Source organism: Chiloscyllium punctatum, chromosome 7 (genome assembly GCF_047496795.1).
Source record: "Chiloscyllium punctatum isolate Juve2018m chromosome 7, sChiPun1.3, whole genome shotgun sequence".
Lineage (NCBI taxonomy): Eukaryota > Metazoa > Chordata > Chondrichthyes > Orectolobiformes > Hemiscylliidae > Chiloscyllium > Chiloscyllium punctatum.
Window position 1 is genome coordinate 132,389,697 of NC_092745.1, and position 16,790 is coordinate 132,406,486.

The following is a 16,790-nucleotide window of genomic DNA, read 5'->3' on the forward strand; positions in this document are numbered from 1 at the left end:
GTGTCCTGAGGCCTCATTCCTGATGAAGAGGTTATGCTCGAAATGTCGATTCTCTTACTTCATTATGATACAGAGGCAAGAGTACTACCTACTGAGCTACAACAGACTTCGATGCACTGCATTTCATTTTCACCTTCATTTTATTTTTGGCCTAATGACACCTGTTATGAGAATATTCCAACTTTCTTGAAAGAACAAAAGTTGCATTATGAATATTGTTAATCTCCTTACAGATAGGTCATATGATAAATCTCCCGCAAAGACTCTTGGCACCGCTCATTCATCTTAATTAAGTCGACTGTAGTGAAGTTGTAAGTGTTCTTCATCATGGTGACCTAGAAAGGAATTCAAAACTTATAACAGAAACGTTCTGCAGGACTCTGAGCATATCAAGCCATATTGCCCATTTTGCAGTCTACACAGGAGATAGCAACCTAACCCCTCTACAGTCAGCCCTGCCTCAGCTGAGGGCAACACTCTCTCAGAATTGCAAAGGACCCACTCTGTACTACACCCTCAGGAGAATTCATACTCTCAACAAATGGTATTTCAACTCCATCTCAAACATCAAAACTGTAAGTACAACAAACTTTTATCTACCCACCTCCATAACCAGCGCTCCTCAAACATTCCAGTAGATTCCCCTGGCCTCTGGAACTGCTCTGACGCCATTAGCCATGCAGCACCAAACCGACGCTGATTGATGATGTCACTTCTGCTTCCACAGCCACTTCCACCCCTCACATTTCCTCATGCACCACACGTGACATCACTTCCGCCCCTCACATCACTGCTGATGTCACACGCTCAGTGACTTCCGTCACCCACCCCTACTGTCATGTTTGCCACCACTTCCACCCCCACCAACGCCACTCACCTGCATTCTGCTGACACGCCCCCCACAGATCCCACTGTCACCATCCCCGCCCCCAGAACCCTGAGGGGAACACCACCCCTGCTCATGACTCCACCCCCATTCCCCCCACCACCACAACCACTCCAGTTACCGGCTCTGCCACCACTCCCAGCTCCACACCCACACCAGATCCCAGCTCCCAGCCCTGCCGAATTTTCACCATTCCCCCTGACTGAGGATGAACGATCAGTCGTCAGCAAAAGACTCACCTTCATCCCCCTCTGCCCACTCATCAATGAATTTAATACACGCCGTGATGCCGAACACTTCTTCCGCCGCCTCCACCTCCGAGCTTACTTTCACAAGCAGACTCCCGCCCACCGAAGACCCCTTCGCCCACCTCCAACACACTGCATCCACCTGGACACCCTGTGCTGGCCTATTACCCGCCCTCGACTTCTTCATTTCCAACTGCCGCCGGGACATTAACCGCCTCAACCTGTCGATCCCCCTCCCCCACTCCAACCTCTCACCCTCACAACGCGCAGCCCTCCAATCCCTCTGCTCCAATCCCAACCTCACCATCAAGCCAGCGGATAAAGGGGGCGCAGTGGTAGTCTGGCGCACTGACCTCTACACCGTTGAAGCCAAACGTCAACTCGAGGACACTTCTTCCTACCGCCCCCTCAACCATGACCCTACCCCCCCATCACCAAACCATCATCTCCCAGACCATACAGAACCTCATCACCTCAGGAGATCTCCCACCCACAGCTTCTAACCTCATAGTCCGGGAACCCCGCACTGCCCGGTTCTACCTCCTACCCAAGATCCACAAGCCTGACCACCCTAGCCAACCCATTGTCTCAGCATGCTCCTGCCCCACTGAACTCATCTCTACCTACCTCGACACTGTCCTATCCCCCCTAGTCCAGGAACTCCCCACATATGTTCGAGACACTACCCACGCCCTCCACCTCCTCCAAGACTTCCGTTTCCCCGGCCCCCATCGCCTCATCTTCACCATAGATATCTAATCCCTCTACACATCCATCCACTATGACCAAGCCCTCCATTTCTTCCTCTCCTGACGTCCCCAACATAACCCTTCCACCAACACTCTCATTCGTCTGGCGGAACTGGTCCTCACCCTTAACAATTTCTCCTTCAAATCCTCCCACTTTCTCCAGACCAAAGGGGTAGCCATGGGCACACATATGGGCCCCAGCTATGCCTGTCTCTTTGTTGGCTACGTAGAACAGTCCAACTTCTGTAATTACACCAGCACCACTCCCCACCTCTTCCTCCGCTACATTGATGACTGCATTGGCGCCACCTCATGCTCCCGTGCGGAGGTTGAGCAATTCATCAACTTCACCAACACATTCCACCCTGATCTTAAATTTACCTAGACCATCTCTGACACCACCCTCCCCTTCCTGGACCTCTCCATCTCCATTAATGATGACCGACTTGACACTGACATTTTTTACAAACCCACCGACTCCCACAGCTACCTGGATTACACCTCTTCCCACCCTACCTCTTGCAAAAATGCCACCCCGTATTCCCAATTCCTCCGCCTCCGCCATATCTGCTCCCAGGAGGACCAGTTCCAACACAGAACACACCAGATGGCCCCCTTTCTTTAGAGACCGCAATTTCCCTTCCCACATGGTTAAAGATGCCCTCCAACGCATCTCGTCCACATCCCGCACCTCCGCCCTCAGACCCCACCCCTCCAACTGTAACAAGGACAGAATGCCCCTGGTGCTCACCTTCCACCCTACCAACCTTCGCATAAACCAAATCATCCACCGACATTTCCGTCACCTCCAAAAAAGACCCCACCACCAGGGATATATTTCCCTCCCCACCCCTTTCCGCCATCCGCAAACCCTCCCCACCCCTTTCCGCCAACCGTTCCCTCCGTGACTACCTGGTCAGGTCCACCCCCCCCACAACCCACCCTCCCATCCTGGCACCTTCCCCTGCCACAGCAGGAATTGCAAAACCTGCGCCCACACCTCCTCCCTCACCTCCATCCAAGACCCTAAAGGAGCCTTCCATATCCATCAAAGTTTTACCTGCACATCCACTAATATCATTTATTGTATCCGTTGCTCCCGATACGGTCTCCTCTACACTGGGGAGACTGGACGCCTCCTAGCAGAGAGCTTTAGGGAACATCTCTGGGACACCCGCACCAATCAACCACACCGCCCTATGGCCCAACATTTCACCCCCCGTCCCACTCTGCCGAGGACATGGAGGTCCTGGGCCTCCTTCACCGCTGCTCCCTTACCACTAGACGCCTGGAGGAAGAACACCTCATCTTTTGCCTTGGAACACTTCAACCCCAGGGCATCAATGTGGACTTCAACAGTTTCCTCATTTCCCCTTCCCCCACCTCACCCCAGTTCCAAACTTCCAGCTCAGCACTGTCCCCATGACTCGTCCTACCTGACTATCTTCTGTTCCACCTATCCACTTCACCCTCCCCCCTAACCTATCACCTTCATCCCCTCCCCCACTCACCTATTGTACTCTATGCTTTCTCCCCACCCCCACCTTCCTGTCACTTATCTCTCCACCCTTCAGGCTCTCTCTGGGCGGCACGGTGGCACAGTGGTTAGCACTGCTGCCTCACAGCGCCAGAGACCTGGGTTCATTTCCCGCCTCAGGTTTCCTCCGGGTGCTCCGGTTTCTTCCCACAGTCCAAAAATGTGCAGGTTAGGTGAACTGGCCACGCTAAATTGCGAGTAGTGTTAGATGAAGGGGTAAATGTTGGGGTATGGGTCTGGGTGGGTTACGCTTTGGCGGGTCGGTGTGGATTTGTTGGGCCGAAGGGCCTGTTTCCACACTGTAAGTAATCTAATCTAATCTCTCCCTGGACCTTTTGCCCAAAACGTCAATTTTACTGCTCCTCGGATGCTGCCTGAACTGCTGTGCTTTTCCAGCACCACCCTAATCTAGACTCTGGTTTCCAGCATCTGCAGTCATTGTTTTTACCTAGGAGATAGCAACTGCTTTTAAAAAGCTAAACACTCTTGTACCTCTTAAATATCTAAACATGATGTGTAGCTATACAAGTACAAGTTGAAAGTGCATCATTGCAATCTTGTTTTGTTTAACTTTATCTACTAAGTTCACGTAGCTTAGGATAAACTAATTTATTGAGGATGCATTCTAACAGGGAGAAAAGATTGACAGAAGGAATATACAGCATATTTCACATCCACTCCAAACCACTCACTATCAAAAATAAATTTGTAAACAGCAGTCTATAATCTCATAGCCAGCATATCCTCAATTCTACTATTACATCAAGCCAGAATATCAACCCTAGTTCAATGAAGGATGCAGGAAAGATTGCTAGGAGTAAAACCTGCCATACCTAAAAATGAAGTGTCAACCTGCTGAAGCTAAGACACGGGATTACTTGCATGCCAAGTAACTGAAACACCGTGCAATAGTCAGAACTAAACAATCTGACAACCAAGGGATCAGGTCTTGGCTCAGCAATCCTACCATATCCAGATATGAATGGTGGTGGACAATGATGGGGGAACCCAACATATCTGTGCAAAAAGGCAAAGCTGAAACATTTGCAAGCAACTTCAGCCAGAAATGCCAAATGGATGGGCCATCTCAGTCTTTCCCTGAGGTCCCCAGAATCACAGATCCCAATCGATTCACTTCAGATGATATCAAGATTCGGTTGAAGGCACTGGATACTACAAATGCAATGGGCTTTGATAACATCCCAGCAATAATTCAGAAAACCTGTTCTCCAGAACTAGCAGGAGCCCTAGCCAAGCTGTTTGACTAGTTACAACTCTGATTTGATTTGATTAATTTTCTTATTGTCATGTGCACCTAAGTACAGTGAAAATCCTTGTTTACGAGCAGTACAAGCAGATCATAGTAAGCAAGGACATACAGATCATAGGGCGAAAACAAATACATAGACACAGGCATATAGGTTACATTGCACAGGGTATGCACTAGACAAAATCAACATTAGCAAGATCAGCATTATTTGAAGTTAGAGCGTCCATTCATCAGTCTAATAAGGGCTAGGAAGAAGTTGTTCCTGACTCTGTTGGTGCATGTGTTCAAGCTTCTGTATCTTCTGCCTGATGGAAGAAATTGTAGGAGAGCATTACTGGGATGTGATTGGTCTTTAATGATGCTTGCAGCCTTTCTGCTGCAATGAACTGTATAAATGGAGTCCATAGATGGAAGGCTGGCTTCCATGATGGTCTGGGCTGTGCACAATCTTCCATGGTTTCCTAGGGTCCTGGGCAGAGCAGTTTCCAAATCAGGCCATTATGCACCCAGAAAGTATGCTCTCAATAATGAAGCTGTAAAAGTTAGTGAAGGTCCTTATGGACATGCTAAACTTCACGAGCCGCCTGGTGAAGAAGCACTGTTGTGCCTTCTCGACCATCACATCTATGCAGGAAGTCCAGGACAGTTGTTGGTTACCATCATTCCTAGCAACTCCACCATCTCAACCTCTGCTCTGTTAATGCAGATGGGAACATATTCTCCTCCTCTCTTTCTGAAGTCAATGATTAATTCTTTAGTTTTTCCGACATTGAAAGACAGGTTTTTATCACTGCACCATGTCACCAAGCCCTCTATCTCTTTTCAGTATTCGGTCTTGTTGTTGTTAGAAATCTGTCCTACCACAGTGGTGTTGTCAGCAAACTTGTAGATGGCATTCATTTGGAGTTTAGCAACATGGTCGTGGATATACAGGGAGTACAGTAGGAAGTTGAAGACATATCCTTGGGGGACTCCAGTATTGAGTGTTATTGTGGAGGAGGTGCAGTTGTCTGCCTTCACCGACTGCGGTCTGTGGGTCAGCAAGCTGAGTATGCAGCTGCAGAGGGTGGAGGTGAGACCAAGTTTTCAGAGTTTTGAGATAAATCTAGAGGGGATAATGGTGTTGAAGGTTGATATCGATCTGCCCAGGTGGTCCCTGTCCAAACAAAAAGCAGGACAAATCCAACCTGGCCAGTTACCACCCAATAAGTCCACTCTTAATCATCAGCAAAGTGATGATGCTCAGTAGCAGCAGTGTTAACTATCTATACGACACACTGCAAAAATTCACCAAGTTCCTCTTACAGCATCTTTCAAATCCACATCACTACCATATAGAAGTACAAAGGCAGCAGATACATGGGAATACCACCACCTACAAGTTGCCCTCCAAACCACTCACCATCCTGACTTGGAAATATATTGCCATTCCTTCACAGTCACTGAGTCAAAATTCCAGAATTTCCTCCCTAACAATATTATGAGTCTGCATTCAACAAATCGGTTGCAGTGATTCTAAGGGCATTTCAAGATGGGAATTAAGTATTGGCCCAGCCAGTAAAGCCCAGATCCCATGAATGAATAAAAAAAAATCAACAGGACTACCTGTCACTTAAACAACAAAAACTCAATGATGCTCTGTCTTTGTTAGGCCTACTCAGCTCCCAGCCTCATTTTAGCCTTGGTTCAAACATGGATAAGGGCAAAAGGGTGTTCACCCTCACTTCTCTGCTGGGAATCAAGGGAAACCTCTCACCGTTGGAATCATACCTGGCACAAAGGAAGATGGCTATGGTTAACGCAGGTCCAGGCTCTCACCGCCGGTGGTCCCCAGAGTATTGTCCGAACCCAGCCATCTTTAGCTATGTTATCAATGATCGTCCATCCATCATAAGGTCAGAGAAAGGGATATTTATTGATGATTGCAGAGCTCAGTATCATTCACAACTCCTCAGATACTGAAGCTGTTTATGTCTATGTGTAGCAATTCTGGATAACTTTCAGGTTTGAATTGATAACAGGTAAGTAATATAAGTGCTGAGGAACGTAAAATTACCTCTTAACTTTCAAGTTTATTACCATCACTAAGTCCTTCACTATCAAACAACTTGGGAATTACCAGTGACCAGAAACCAAACTGAACTAGCCATATAAGTACATCAGCTCTAACAGCAGGCAGTTTTGTAGTGAGTAACCTGCCTCCTGACCTCTCAAAGCCTGTGCTCCACCTTGTCAGGCATTCGAAAGTGATGAGGTGAAAGCTGCAAAGTGGAGTTGAGGATGATCAGATCAGCTATAATCTTATTGGATAGCAGAGCAAGCTTGATGGACTAAATGGCCTACTTCAGCTCCTATCTTTTATAGAACATAGAACATTACAGCGCAGTACAGGCCCTTCGGCCTTCGATATTGCGCCGCCCTGTCATACTAATCTGAAGCCCATCCCACCTACACTATTCCATGTACGTCCATTTGCCTGTCCAATGACGACTTAAATGCACTTAAACTTGGCGAATCTATTACCGTTGCAGGCAAAGCAGGCAAATGACGAACAGCAGTGGACCCAAAGTGGGCGGCACGGTGGCACAGTGGTTAGCACTGCTGCCTCACAGCGCCAGAGACCCGGGTTCAACTCCCGCCTCAGGCGACTGACTGTGTGGAGTTTGCACGTTCTCCCCGTGTCTGCGTGGGTTTCCTCCGGGTGCTCCGGTTTCCTCCCACAGTCCAAAGATGTGCAGGCCAGGTGAATTGGCCATGCTAAATTGCCCGTAGTGTTAGGTAAGGGGGAGATGTAGGGGTATGGGTGGGTTGCGCTTCGGTGGGGCGGTGTGGACTTGTTGGGCCGAAGGGCCTGTTTCCACACTGTAAGTAATCTAATCTAATCTAAAGTAATCTAATCTAATTCCATACCCTTACTACTCTCTGAGTAAAGAAACTACCTCTGACATCTGTCTTATACCTATCTCCTCTCACTTTAAAGTTGTGTCCCCTCGTGTTTGCCGTCCCCATACTTGGAAAAAGGCTCTCCCTGTCCACCCTATCTAACCCTCTGATTATCTTGTATGTCTCTATTAAGTCACCTCTCAACCTCCTTCTCTCTTAAGAGAACAGCCTCAAGGCCCTCAGCCTTTCCTCGTAAGACATTCCTTCTATAACAGGCAACATCCTAGTAAATCTCCTCTGCACCCTTTCCAAAGCTTCCACATCCTTCTTATAATGCGGTGACCAGAACTGTACATAATACTCCAAGTGTGGCCGTACCAGAGCTTTGTACAGCTGAAGCATAACCTCCTGGTTCCGGAACTCAATCCCTCTATTAATAAAGGCCAAAACACTGTATGCCTTCTGAACAACCCTGTCAATCTGGGTGGCAACTTTCAGGGATCTGTGTACATGGACACCGAGATCTCTCTGCTCATCTGCACTCCCAAGAATCTTACCATTAGCCGAGTACTTTGCATTCCGATTACTCCGTCCAAAGTGTATCACCTCACACTTGTCCACATTAAACTCCATTTGCAACCTCTCAGCCCAGCTCTGCATCCTATCTATGTCTCTCTGCAACCTACTACATCCTTCATCACTATCCACAACTCCACCAACCTTAGTGTCATCCGCAAATTTACTAACCCACCCTTCTAAGCCCTCATCCAGGTCATTTATAAAAATGACGAACAGCAGTGGACCCAACACCGATCCTTGCGGTAAGCCGCTAGTAACTGGACACCAAGATGAACATGTTCCATCAACTACAGCCCTGTTTTCTTTCAGCAAGCCAATTACTGATCCAAACTGCTGTGTCTCCCACAATTCCATTCCTCTGCATTTTGTATAATAGCCTACTGTGGGGAACCTTATCGAACGCCTTGCTGAAATCCATATACACCACATCAACCAGTTTACTCTCATCTGCCTGTTTGGTCACTTTGTCAAAAAACGCAGTAAGATTCGTTAGGCACGACCTACCCTTCACAAAACCGTGTTGACTGTCCCTGATCAGATTATTCTTTTCTAGATGGTTATAAATCCTAACTCTTATCATCTTTTCCAGCACTTTACCAACAACTGAAGTGAGACTCACTGGTCTGTAATTACCAGGGTTGTCTCTACTACCCTTTTTGAATAAGGGAACCACATTTGCTAACCTCCAGTCCTCAGGCACTATTCCTGTAGACAATGATGATTTGAAGACCAATGCCAAAGGCTCGGCAATCTCTTCCCTTGCTTCCCAGAGGATCCTAGGATAGATCCCATCCGGCCCAGGAGACTTGTCTATTTTCACACTCTGCAGTATTTCTAATACCTCTTCCTTGTGAACCTCAATCTCTTCTAGTCTAGATGCAAGTATCTCTGTATCTTCCTCGCTAACATTTTCATTTTCTACAGTGAACACTGTCGAAAAATATTTATTTAGTGCTTCCCCTATCTCCTCTGACTCCACACACAACTTCCCACTATTATCCTTGATTGGCCCTAATTTAACTCTCGTCATTCTTTTATTCCTGACATACCTATGGAAAGCTTTAGGGTTAACCCTGAGCTTATCCGCCAACAACATCTCCTGTCTCCTCCTGGCTCTTCTGAGCTCTCTTTTTAGGTCTTTCCTGACGTCCTTGTAACCCTCAAGCACCCTGAGTTTTCACATTTTGTCCTAACATAAGCCTTCTTCTTCTTCTTGACCAGGGATTCCACTTGGAGAAAGTGAGGACTGCAGATGCTGGAGATCAGAGCTGAAAATATGTTGCTGGAAAAGCGCAGCAGGTCAGGCAACATTCAAGGAGCAGGAGAATCGACGTTTCGGGCATGAGCCCTTCTTCAGGAATGAGGAAAGTGTGTCGAGCAGGCTAAGATAAAAGGTAGGGAGGAGGGACTTGGGGGAGGGGCGTTGGAAATGCGATAGGTGGAAGGAGGTCAAGGTGAGGGTTATAGGCCGGAGTGGGGATGGGGTCAGAGAGGTCAGGAAGAAGATTGCAGGTTAGGAAGGTGGTGCTGAGTTCGAGGGTTGGGACTGAGACAAGGTGGGGGGAGGGGAAATGAGGAAACTGGAGAAATCTGAGTTCATCCTTTGTGGTTGGAAGGTTCCTAGGCGGAAGATGAGGTGCTCTTCCTCCAGCCGTCGTGTTGTTATGGTCTGGCGATGGAGGAGTCCAAGGACCTGCATGTCCTTGGTGGAGTGGGAGGGGGAGTTTAAGTGTTGAGCCACGGGGTGATTGGGTTGGTTGGTCTTCCACTTCCTTAGTAAACCACGGCTCACGCGTTCTATATCTTCCTCCCTGCCTGACAGGTACATCTTATCTAGGACATAGAGGAGCTTTTCCTTGAATAAGCTCCACATTTTTAATGTGCTCATCCCCTGCAGTTTCCTTCCCCATTCTACGGTTCTTAAATCTTTCCCAATTGCATCGTAATTTCCCTTCCCCCAGCTGTAACTCTTGCCCAGTGGTATACACCTATCCCTTTCCATCACTAAAGTAAACCTGACAGAATTGTGATCGCTATCATCAAAGTGCTCACCTACTTCCAAATCTAACACCTGGCCAGGCTCGTTACCCAGTACCAAATCTAATGTGGCTTCGCCCCTTGTTGGCCTGTCTACGTACTGTGTCAGGAAGCTCTCCTGCACACACTGGACAAAAACTGACCCATCTATAGTACTCGTACTGTAGTGATCCCAGTCAATATTTGGATAGTTGAAGTCCCCCATGACAACTACCCTGTCTCTCTCACTCCTATCGAGAATCATCTTTGCTATCCTTTCCTCTACATCTCTGGGACTATTCGGAGGTCTATAGAAAACTCCCAGCATGGTGACTTCTCCTTTCCTGTTTCTAACCTCAGCCCATACTACCTCAGTTAACGAGTCCCCAAACATCCTTTCTACAACTGTAATATTGTCCCTGATCAACAATGCCACACCTCCCCCTCTTTTACCATCTTCTCGTTCTTACTTAAACATCTGAATCCCAGAACCTGAAACAGCCATTCCTGTCCCTGCTCTATCCATGTCTCCGTAATGGCCACAACATCGAAGTGCCAGGTACCAACCCATGCTGCCAGTTCACCCACTTTATTTCGGATGCTCCTCCCGTTGAAGTACACACACTTCAAACCAGGTTCTCAATTGCTTGGTCTTACAAAACACAAGTTAGGTGTCTGATGGAATCTGATCCACTTGACTAGATGTGTGCAGCTCCAACAATACCTAAGAAGCTTGACACCATGCAAGAGAAAGCAGCCCATATGACAAATATACCATCTAACACACTAACATTCACTCCCTCTACTGCCAACGCACAACAGCAGTATGTATCATCTATGAGACACAATGCAGCAACTTAGCATTTCAAAATGATTTTACAAATCAGTGACTTATAACACTTAGAAGGAGAAGGGCAACAGATACAAAGAAAATAACCATCTGCAAGTTCTCCTCCAAACCACTCAACGTCCAAGCTGGGGAACTATGTTGGCCATTCCTACACTATTGCTGGGTCAAATTCTTGAAAGTCCCTCCCTAACACCCCTGTGGGTGTACCTACACCCCATGACTGCAATAGTTCAAAAAGGCACTTTATCTTCACTGTCTGAATATTGTCATCGCCTATGAATAAATTAAAGAAGGTCACAATTCAAGTACAGGAAAAGTGATTGTCTGTTTACAGAAATCAAACTATCACCAACAGCATGCAATAATAAATGGCCAGATTAACCATTTTAGGATGAGGGATAAATATTGGACACAGCACCTGCGAAAACTATCCTTTCATTCCGTATAGTGCCATGATACCCTAATATCCTCCCAAGATGATAGAAAAAACCTGTAGAACATCTCAGCCAAAGGCCAGCAGCTCTCCCTCACACTGCTCATCCAACAGTGAAGATTCCCTCAGTGGTATCCCTCTTATACATTGTTCTCTCTCAACACTGGATTTGAAATGTCAGCCATACTTTGTGCTCTGGACTTGAATTTAATCTCACAGTCATCTGACTCAAAATGAGAGTGCTATCACTCTTTTAAGATGTTCTTTATAACCTACTTACTTGACCAAGGTTTTAGTCATATTTCTTAACTCCTTTGTGGCCTGATGTCAAATGTTGTTTGATATTACATTGTGATTGTCTTACTAAGTAACATGTACCACAAAAATGCGAGTTATTCTTGTTGAAAACAGGAAATACAGCCATATATTTCCACTATGAACGTTGTCATCCCCAGATATCTGCCACTAGAAAGATATTCTTTATCGTAACTAGGATCCTTTGGAACTTAATGGTGTGGTACAAAACAGTGACATATATAATAAAAGTTGCAGTGATTAACACACCTTCATGAACTCTGACGGCAATTGCCCATTAGGGAATGAAGCTCCCTCACAGCTCAGCTGAATGAAGAATCCTCGGGCAGTACTGAAGCTAGTTTTCAGAGGCAGGTTATATTTTTCTCCCAGCTGTGTTATCATTCCTACTCAGTTGAAAATGAAAAAGTGAAATTATTCATCTTCATTTACAGATTCATCAAAAAAGGATGCCTTCAGCTAAACATAAAATTGATTATAGAAGCAACTCTTGTCTAAAGAAGATGGTGAAATGTCCAGATATCAATTATGATTTAATCTATGTTGTTTTAATTCAGTGGAAGGAATATACCGAATGAAGCAGCAGATAGAAAAAGAGCTCCAAATGAAGAATCTTTTTAAAAGTTTTGCATTTCTATAACATCTTTAATACCTGAAAATGTGCCAAAGTTCAATGGCCAATGGAGTGCTTTTAAGATGTGGTGAGATATAATGTAGAAAACATGGCGACCAATATTTGGACAGCAAATCCCAACACAGCAGCAATGACCCACACACGGCAAACTTTTTCTTTAAGTGACATTTGAACGAGTCGCATGGACATATTTTAGGGAAAGTTAGATAAGCACCTGAGGAAGGAGGAAAGGATATGCTGATAGGTATGGATGTAATGTGGGGGGTGCTGAGGAGGTAGTTCATGGGAAGTTTAAACTCAAGCATAAACCTGAGGGGCCAAATGGCTTGTTTCTGTGTTGCAATACCAATATTATTTTACACAATTTATTTCAACTCAGGAATTTTGTAAGACGAGCACAGACATATCAAAATCTCTGGTGTTCAGCCAATAATGATTACCTTAAAGATATGTTAACTTTCATTTTGCAGATGGCAAACAAGACCTTGCAAAGTCTTTACTGTTCTTTCAGAATTCACACTAATTCTTGTTAGCAACTTTCTGTTGGAAAATGTTTCTAAGACCAGACAGCTAATGTCTGGGGCCTAAAATTACAGCTCTCTACAACCACATTTTTATGTCGCACAGGTTAAACTCAAATCACATCAGTTTTGTACTGCTCTTTACATAATACATCATCTAAACTGAAATGTTAACTCCATTACTGTCTCTCCACTGATACTTCAGTGAGTTTACATCAAGCCGTTCACAGGTGAAGAAAAGCTTAGACTTCACAAGTTTATTTTTGTTGATCAACCCATTTTCAGCTAAAATAATAATGGCCTGGGCTTTGCAATGTCAATAACGAGAAGCTGTCAACATTCGGTGTCACTGGCCCACTGAAACTAACTGCAATTTCAGAAGTCTGCACATGTGCAAAATAACATGAGAATTGAGAATGTGCTGTCTTTCACTTAACACTCCACCAGAGGTTGCACTGTCGAAGTCCTCCTCGAATGTAATCCCAAACAACCACTGATCTTATGAAACCTCCCACTTTATGCTGTTAGAATGCTAAAAAGTCACATCTGTTGACTGAAGTCTAAACATGCACTGAGAACTGTTAAACACTTCACTGATCTTGAAACCTAAAGTCAAATCTCTCTATAATGATTAAAATATATATAAAATTTTTAAATAATAAATAATTTTGCTAAAATTTGTTTACAATCTTTTAGCATCCATTATGATATAATCAAAATCAGAAGTCTTTTCAATTTCCTAGTTGCTGCGAGTGGGAGTCCTTCAATATTATTGAATGTTGACTGAGCTTGATGATGTCACTACTCCCTGACTCCGAGAGATCACTTTTGCTTTACTCCAGACTTAAACTGTCATTGGGAAAAGGGAAATACATACCATAGACTGGTAGATGTTTATAAGTTGCTCTTCTTTAAGGACAGTGGTGAGCAACACTGATTTGCCACTGACCACAAAATTAAGTACATCAGGTTACCACTCCTACATACCATATATCCTCATGTTAAAAGTCAAGATTCTAAGATTAAAGTTCTAGCCAAGAAGTGGGGGGGGCTGACGTTTACATTAGTATCATTTTCAGAAAGTTGAACCCATCCTTTCGAATAATCATGCTATCGTATAGTTGCCAGATTGGAAATTTTTCTTGCCAATACCACCCCTAAAAGTAGAATCAAAAAGTATTTTTGCAATTCTTCACCAACATGAAGAGTTGAACAGTTTTGCACCTGTATAAGCTATGTATACATTCATCCAGCAACACCCATATCCCACGAGCGAATATAAAAATCACCAGAACGTCAGCAGCAAGAAGGTGGTAAATACAGCCGGTTCTGCTACAACACGTTTCTTCAACGCGAATTGGCTTTAAAGCGACTGAAGAATTTAGACTGTTATTTGTAGAACTTTCCTAACCTGTATCAGCTATAATGTGATTTCAGCCCCGTTAGTTTAAATGGTGCGGACTTTGCACGATTTTCTTATAATGCAAGATCACATGAGATCACGTCATATTAGACCGACTGCAGAAAGATTTTGGATTTTTTTGGTCAAAAGTCAGGGATTGACTTTTACGTGAGATCAATGATTACTTGGGTATATAAGGTGCTTCTAATGGAAAATTAAAATAAAAATTGTATTACTTTGTCCTATTGCAGCAAGTGTTTCATAGAAGATTTACTGTTTGTAATTATGAAAATATTATTTGACTGAATTTATAACTGCACAATCTTAAAGTGGAAATCCAACCCAGTTTAACAAATTAAATTTGTTTATGAACAGTTCCACCTTCACTTGTCAGGCACAGCATTATCAAAGTATGGAAACAATACCTGCTACATCATCAACAATCTCTGTGTATGTGCGCCGAGCGATATCAAGGAACTCGTTAATATTTGGTCTGACAGCATAGCATTTCTGTGTCCTCATGTTCAAACAGCCTTTCATGTACCTGGTATCATCGTTAATTACAGTTTTGATTTGCTCTAAAATGAGGTTGAATCTGTAATTTTCAATGCAATTCATTATTCAAAACATACATTTTAAGAAGTGAAAACTTTAATCAAAGAAAGCTGTAAAATAATACTCAGCCCTCAATGAACTTTCTGAACTTGGGACAAAATATGAAAAGCATAAAAGTTATGTTACATCATTCCAAGTCACTGATCAGAATCCACCTGAAGTAATGTGTTCAAGTCTGAGCACACTCAAGTTGTCAAGTCTTCCAAGGTGGTTGTGAATTAAATTAAGAAATTAAAACCACCGTCAAGAATAGTCTCCCATTAAGCAAGTTCTAATTAGCTCTAAGATAAGCTGCAGCTGTCTAAAGGTCAGTCGCATGTTCACAAACAAAATAATTTGGGAGGGTGTGTGGTTCCATTTCAGTTTATGTTTTATTTTTAACTTCTTTAAGTTGGGATTCTCGGGATGCAAGAAATGCTACATATTAAAGGAGATGAGAAAAGCTGGATCCATGAGGTAACTTCCTTTAGTGCCATGCATTTGGGTCAGCAGGAGCAAGAAGAGTACCCATCAGCCTGAACCTGGCCAATCATATAATGGTAAACGACTGACACCCCTGCCCTTCACCCTATCACCACCACCACACTCCCTCCCATTGCAATTGCAAACTTCAGTGTCTGGCAGTCAGTCAGGAAACATGGTAACTGTTCCAGTCATTTAAAATTAATTCTGTGGGGAATGTTGTTCAGTTTCATCACGTGCAAGTCCTCCGCCAAACAAACTCTCTTCTCAGTTCTGAGTTGTCAGTTTGATGCTTATAAACATGGTTAAGTCATTGATCTAATTTAATCAACTTGATTATGTAGTTTTTAATTAAATAACTACTACACGAACCTCTTCATCCACTCTTGGCTTACCTACTATCTTCCAGTGAACTGCAATAAGCCTTTAGTAATGGTGTCTTGCAAGTTTTCAGCGTTCCCTGTAGAACACAAGCAATGATTGTGAATACATTTAAAAACTTTAGAAAAATCATTCTTACCCATTTCTAAGAGACAATTGGCTGATTTTAATGAAGAGAAATTTTGACACGTCAAATTTGATTCTTGCCTCATTCACAACATCTTTCATGTTCCTACTATAAGGTTGCTTAGTTCAAAAACTAATGCTTCAGTATATTAGATTTTGTTTTAAATCTCTAAAGGAAATATCCATTTACTCCTCTTAACATCATCTCTCACCATTTAAATTAGTGAAGGGATCCAACACTGAAGAAATAGAGAATTTTCTAACTTGTGTGGGAGATTCAAAAATAAGGATGGGGGGGGGGGGGGGGGGGGGGGCACAGTGCTAAAATAGGAAGATTATAGTCAGCAGAAGGCAACACCTTCCCCCCCACCCCACCATTACACTATTTATTCCATGTTATTAAAACCACATAGCTCTTCCTTGAGGCTGTTCTCTCCTTTGATACTCTGTAACTAAAAAGCTGAAAATTAAACATTTCTAACAACAGCTTCCACATGGGCCAGCACGGTGGCACAGCGGTTAGCACTGCTGCCTCACAGTGCCAGAGACGCAGGTTCAATTCCCGTCTCAGACGACTGACTGTGTGGAGTTTGCACATCCTCCCCGTGTCTGTGCAGGTTTCCTCCCACCGTCCAAAAACGTGCAGATTAGGTGAATTGGCCATGCTAAATTGCCCCTAGCGTTAGGTGTAGGAGAATGGGTCTAGGTGGGTTGCGCTTCGGTGTGGACTTGTTGGGCCGAAGGGCCTGTTTCCACACTGTAAGTAATTTAATCGCACTCAACAATCTGCTCTGAAACTTCAACCCACATTTTGACACCCACCTGTGACAGATTCTACCACAATTAAAGAAACAATCTTACACTATTTAAAAACATCAGCACC

General features: G+C 44.3%; 2 protein-coding genes across 2 annotated transcripts in view; one reads left to right on the top strand and one right to left on the bottom strand.

Moving 5' to 3' along the window:
- Positions 1-12,791, top strand: part of LOC140480149 (ankyrin repeat and SOCS box protein 17-like) — a 60,857-nt gene extending 48,066 nt beyond the window's left edge. The window contains exons 2-3 of the transcript XR_011961197.1: positions 9,374-9,546; positions 12,201-12,791. The gene's annotated coding sequence lies outside the window, so the exon portion shown is untranslated. The remainder of the gene's footprint in view (positions 1-9,373; positions 9,547-12,200) is intronic.
- The window catches only part of msh4 (mutS homolog 4), a 128,299-nt gene that overhangs the window by 32,143 nt on the left and 79,366 nt on the right, over positions 1-16,790 (bottom strand). Inside the window, exons 10-13 of the mRNA XM_072574860.1 lie at positions 15,796-15,860; positions 14,749-14,918; positions 12,016-12,152; positions 232-335 (exon numbers count right to left, since the gene is read on the bottom strand). Coding sequence (XP_072430961.1) covers positions 232-335; positions 12,016-12,152; positions 14,749-14,918; positions 15,796-15,860 — 476 coding nt within the window. The remainder of the gene's footprint in view (positions 1-231; positions 336-12,015; positions 12,153-14,748; positions 14,919-15,795; positions 15,861-16,790) is intronic.